Here is a 5,904-nt window from a genome sequence, read left to right on the forward strand (position 1 = left end):
GTATATAGGCCTATGTAAATGATGCTATAGGCTATAGGCCTATATTATTAATTCATCCTCATATTATTAATATCACATTAATATCTCTCTATCATTTATTTGATTGTAGGGGCCTGTATGCAAATACTTATATATACAAATAGGCTTAGATAAATATATGTGTATATACAGCCGTATTCAATCAAGTTAAATTGGATAATTGAAGTTTTTAATAATAAAATGTATGTAGATTAGGGCTGAGTAATCTGGTGTTGTTTAAGCTTGTAATAGGCCTATGTGCCCCTTTTTTGCCAAACGTGGTTTTTATTCACAACTCATTCCTTTTATACACAAAGCCTCCAAATGACATGTCACCTCAGCGGATCACCCTCATCGAAAGGGAACGATAACAAAAACACTTTCAATAATTCTAACACGATGATTACTTGTTAAATGATATGTTGACATCGGCAGTGTTGCGTGCCGACCACTCTCAACACCGTTAACATCTTAATCCTCGCTATAGCCAGTAACCATGTAATTGATATTTCCATATTATTTCCCGAACGCACCACGGTTTCTGGTGCTGGTTGGCAATTCAAATTCCAGTTGTATAAGTTGAATCACGCAGCCGTCAGCTGTATACCCTACACCTATGCGACACGGGCCCACACACGAGGCAACATACAAAATAATTATTGATAATGATAATAAATAGATAAGTTGATTTTTACACCTGCATGAAGAATAGCGCCATGAGCATAACCTTGCATCCTTAACTTTAAAGTTCTTCACCTCGGAGGCCTACCACAATAAGCTTTATTTGCCATTGGCCTATTATAATTATCATCTTCACACGCATTTATGCCTGTCATTAATTATTACATCATTATTAATTTCATTTAATTTTCAACCAATGTATTCGCCAATAAAATAATTGAAGCACATAAAACTACATTTAATGTTATATATAAATTTAGGGTCTTGTATTACTATGTAAATAATGATCTGTCCTTCCATAGGCCTAGTTAGTTAAATAGGGCCTAAAGCAATAACATTCCTAATAATAACCAGGTTCATGTTGAGGATGGTGTTTTTTTTTAATGTCTTTCGCGTATTTTGTTCAGCTACCTTATATTGCTCTGTCATTTAGGAAATACGATTAGACCGGTGGAAACGATGATTATAGTGTGGTCTGAAAATCTTTGTATCTCTCCTGCTAACAAAGTGCTCCCATGTGTAATGCTACAATGTAGACAATGTGGATGTACACGTCATTGATCGTTATTTCTCTTTACTTTTACTATTTACAGGGAGTGATGACTCAGGTAGTCCAAGATCCGCATCCCTCAAGCCGAGAAAGAAGCGTTCTAGGGCAGCATTCTCGCATGCTCAAGTGTTCGAATTAGAGCGGCGTTTTAGCCACCAGCGATACCTTTCGGGACCCGAGAGAGCTGATCTAGCGGCCGCCTTGAAACTCACCGAGCAACAAGTCAAAATATGGTTCCAAAACAGACGCTACAAAACCAAGAGAAAGCAAATCGCTGCAGAGCTCATGACTCCACCAGCCAAAAAGGTAGCAGTCAAAGTACTTTATAGTGACGGACCAAGACTATTTTACTCAGACTTACCAAGCGTACCTGCATGCACCCCGTGCGGACTCGCCCCTTCACCGTACTGTACAGGCGTGCCCTACACATTATGGGGTCAAGTACCACATTTTGGAAGTATTCTACCAGTATTCGGTAAATGAGAACCAAATATGAACTTTCGCCATACGATCTGTAAATAATATTTTTAATTATTGTATATTTGTAAATAGAAAAAAAGAACGTTAAATAAATATATCAAAATACATGTTACTGTAGGTTATCGTATTGTAGATGAGTGTGAGGGTGTGTCTTAGAGTGTCATGATTGTGTGCTATGATAGGTCTTACAGGCCTACAAAGAGAGCTCTAATAAGCCTATATAAATTTATATATAGGCCTATATATTTATATATAGGAATATATATAAAATATACCGGTAACCTATGTAGACCTGTATTATATAGAGTCATATATATTGTACACTGCATAGGCCTTTATAATATAGGATCGGATTATTAAAGCACATATACTGTAGGCCTATTTATATGCCTTAAAATAGCTTTAGTCCAATGTTAAATGTGTTATAGGCCTACATATTTTCTTGATTTATATTTGTAAGACAAGTTATATTCGAAGTGATGTTCTAAATTGTTAATAGTGTCACAATAATCGTCACTTAAAAATTATAAAATCGTATTCGTACCTGATCATAGGCCTAGTGATCCATTACAAATGCTTCACAGCTGAGGTAAATAGTCTGTATTTATTTTTTTTGATAGATTAATATAATAGAACAATAAATTTATTAAAAATACGCAATTCTTATATTCATTACCGTATTGGCGGGTGAATTGGATACCAAAAATTGAATTTTTTTTTCGCTTTTTCAATCAAACGACAGAATTTTGTTAGTTTCGTTGAGATTAATAAATTATGAGAAAGCATTTAGTCAGGAATATTGTGTTACCAGTACTTGATTTCGACCAAATTATAACGACTAGCTTGTAAGCACCAGTTGTTTTTAGGCCTATATGATGCAAATTAGGCTTAGCAGATGATTGTATAATTTCCTATTTTGAAGATGTATTGGTCAAATGCTGTAAATCTGTTTCTATAAATTGCCAGTGGGATGTTTAAAATAGAAGATGAATATTTCATGTATTTAATATTTGATATTTTCCCATAGTATTATGGGTAATGCGTTATTATAAGTAATACAATGGTTGATATTGAGAAAGCAAAAATATCAGAAAAAAATAGAAAAGTTGAAAAGAATTATTTTTCCAATCATGGAGATGTTAGGCCTGTCTGATGTTTTACCGCCTTGATGACATAACCCACGTAATGAGCAGGTGTGAAGCGAAGAGTGGTGAATCTTCCTTAAAAAAGTTTTTAAACCTAAAGGCTAGTTTTCATAGTAGAAAGGCTGATGATAATTTAGCCTGTAGGCTGCGTGGATTTAATTGAGAGGACAAGGCACAGCACGATATACGTTGCATTGTGACGAATCTAACAAAAAAGCTGTTAAAGTTTACACCTAGGTGAAATCTTAACTAAATCGGGGACGTGTTGTGTATTGTATTCGGACGTTGTCTCGTGCAGCCTAATGGTTATTTTCTCATTAGTCTTACAAGAGTTACTAATTAGAAGCAATCTTCCCAGTCTTCGCCCAATTGAACACACTTAAGCATCAGACCACATTTGTAGGCTAACATATCCTACTTAAGCAGTGATCAAGTGATAAAGTTTCGCCTGAGTGGAGACATTAGATGTGTTTAAGTATTTCGTAGGCCTACAATTAATTAGTAAGCCTATAAATGAAAACATCCATTTAGTAATGATGCAATCAAGAAATAAAAGTTTAAATTAACATCAGCTATTGGAATTTTGTTTTTATTTTTTTTTTCTGTATTTATATTTGCTCAGTTGGGGTTTTCCATTTTTCGTGCTCAATTCTCTTTCTAATTGGCTTCACCTCAGTTTTTGTTCACACCACCACACTGTGTGTGACCGTAGATTTTACAATAACGTGCCGTACAGTAATAATAACTTCCGCCACATTCGTAGTACTGTAATAACTTGTACATTACCTTCTAAAATTAATTTTAATATTGTCATATTAATGAGTATCAAAGTTCAGTAAGATCTAAAATTTTAAGTCTCATTTTCTTTCTAATTAATCATACACTAATTAGTTAATTAATTAATGCATGCATTTATTCATCCTCTACTTATATTATAAAATAAATGATGTCCTAAATAAAAACTTCCAAATCATTTTGGATACGACAATATTGTAATAATTTCGGCTTCTCGTGCAATAAATACAGTATTGCATGCATCATGTTCGGGCGTTGCCCATGATGTTGGTTTAGTAAAAAAATTAATGAGGATATATTATCTGTACTCGATGTAGACATTCATGCCTACATCTAGGCAAGCATCTAGGCCGATTAATTGTCTTAAGCAATTCTATTCTTATCAAAATAAAATTTTGTGCTTATTTTATAATTGAATTTAATGCTACTACCGAACAGTTGCAAAATCAATGTTAACATATTAACAGTTCAGTCGCGGTGATGTACGTACATTCTGTCGGATATTTTTTATGCTTCAGAATACAGGGATTACCATTGACACACTACGTTCTCAGCAACAACTTTTAAAATTGCCTTCTTTCCTACCCCACTCCGGGCTGATTCAATTTACGTGTGCCGTGAGTATGTGTTACTACCACCGGCCCCTGGGGAGTTTGGAACAACCGCTACTCGATCGTTCGTACGCTGTGTGTAGTGTAAACCACGATGACTTTACACAACGGCTTGTCAAAAGCAATACAAATCTGCCAGGCAAGACACAACCAACTCTTGGGCCTATCGTCAACCCGTGGATGACTTGCAATATAGCAAAATTAACGTAATTTTGTCGCTGAAACTCAGCGGTGACTTGATAAAATCTATTTCACTCAGAATTTTCAGATTAAAAAATTAGACTTCAAATCGAAGCGGGAATAAACATTATTACTATATTTTCAACACAATTATTATCCACAACGGACAAATTCAAACATCACAATAGGCCTATACCGTATATACTCTATTTACCTAACCTTTCGACGCTTACTAGGCCTAATAAAATAATAATGACCCAGCATGTATAAAAAATTGCAGGACTAAAATCCTTAAAATTTAAAATGTTAAAATCTTAAGTGAGGGTTGTAGTACAAGCATCACTTGACTTGGTCCTATTGATAATTTCAATTGATATTGACACGACAGTCTCGAGAACATACAAGCCACTTAACTGAACTTTCGAACTTACTGATAAAGTTTCAGCGAATTTGTTTCATCAAATTGCAAATCCCAGCTATATGTTTGACCTAAGTGAACACTAAAATTTATGCTAATAAAAAGTTCCGTGATTCGTATGACATTTTAAAAAATTAGACACATTAATAAAAGCAAATGAATGAGTTTTAGGAGCTTAATTATAATTGGTTGATATAACAAAACTAAATTACAACACTTATTCGAGGCACAAATTAAGAAATAAATTACAATGACAAAGGAAAAAGTAAAACAGAACATTACATTTATGATTCTTAAAACCACAACGGAAATGTTTATTAATTATAATCAGATAAAACCATTAATATTTACTTGAAGAACTTAGGCCTACACATTTTTAGGGTAAACGGAAAAATAACATCAACCAGATAACATATTAGTAGATTAAAAACAACGATAACAAGTTTACATATAGAGAGGTTAGTGAACATTTTATTGAATGACGTAATTCGTGACATTTAGAAACAAGTCATCATCAAGGTATATAATAGACACTATATCATAGCCTACTCTTGTTTTTTTTTTTTTGTAATAGAGGACCTGTTTGTAGGAGACCTGCTGTTATCAACAAAGAAAATCAGTGACAACTGCAAAGCATTATTCACTTGTTTATACATTATACTTTTTTGCAGGCCTCAATAGGATTATCATTTGGTACCGATATTTAGCTATCTAAGTAGTAGCCTATACTCCCATTTGCCAATTGTTTCACCAACAAGTAATTGAATATCGAATTTGAAATTGATAACAAAATGAAAATAATTTTATCCTATGATATAAAATTTTACCCTTAATTTTTATATTAGACGTGCTTTACCTATTTTTTCTTTTAAGTCTAAATATTATACTTGTGCATGAGTTCGAACATTATTACTGTATTTATCCAGTGAAAAACATTGGGGGATCTTAAAACCTCTTTTACCAGGTCCTATAATGCTCTTAAAATGATAAAACTATAAAAGAGTCTACTAATAGTAAAACCTTCAC

The 5,904-nt window shown here is 33.6% G+C and overlaps 1 protein-coding gene across 1 annotated transcript in view; it reads left to right on the plus strand.

Moving 5' to 3' along the window:
- The window catches only part of LOC117105784 (homeobox protein Nkx-3.2-like), a 5,590-nt gene extending 2,145 nt beyond the window's left edge, over window positions 1–3,445 (plus strand). Inside the window, exon 2 of the mRNA XM_033247066.1 lies at window positions 1,293–3,445. Within this exon, the coding sequence (XP_033102957.1) occupies window positions 1,293–1,732 (440 nt within the window). The 3' untranslated portion in view covers window positions 1,733–3,445. The remainder of the gene's footprint in view (window positions 1–1,292) is intronic.
- Window positions 3,446–5,904: the final 2,459 nt, after the last annotated feature.

Source organism: Anneissia japonica, unplaced genomic scaffold (assembly GCF_011630105.1).
Source record: "Anneissia japonica isolate Jap-2015-1 unplaced genomic scaffold, ASM1163010v1 scaffold287754_len4335492_cov202, whole genome shotgun sequence".
NCBI lineage: Eukaryota > Metazoa > Echinodermata > Crinoidea > Comatulida > Comatulidae > Anneissia > Anneissia japonica.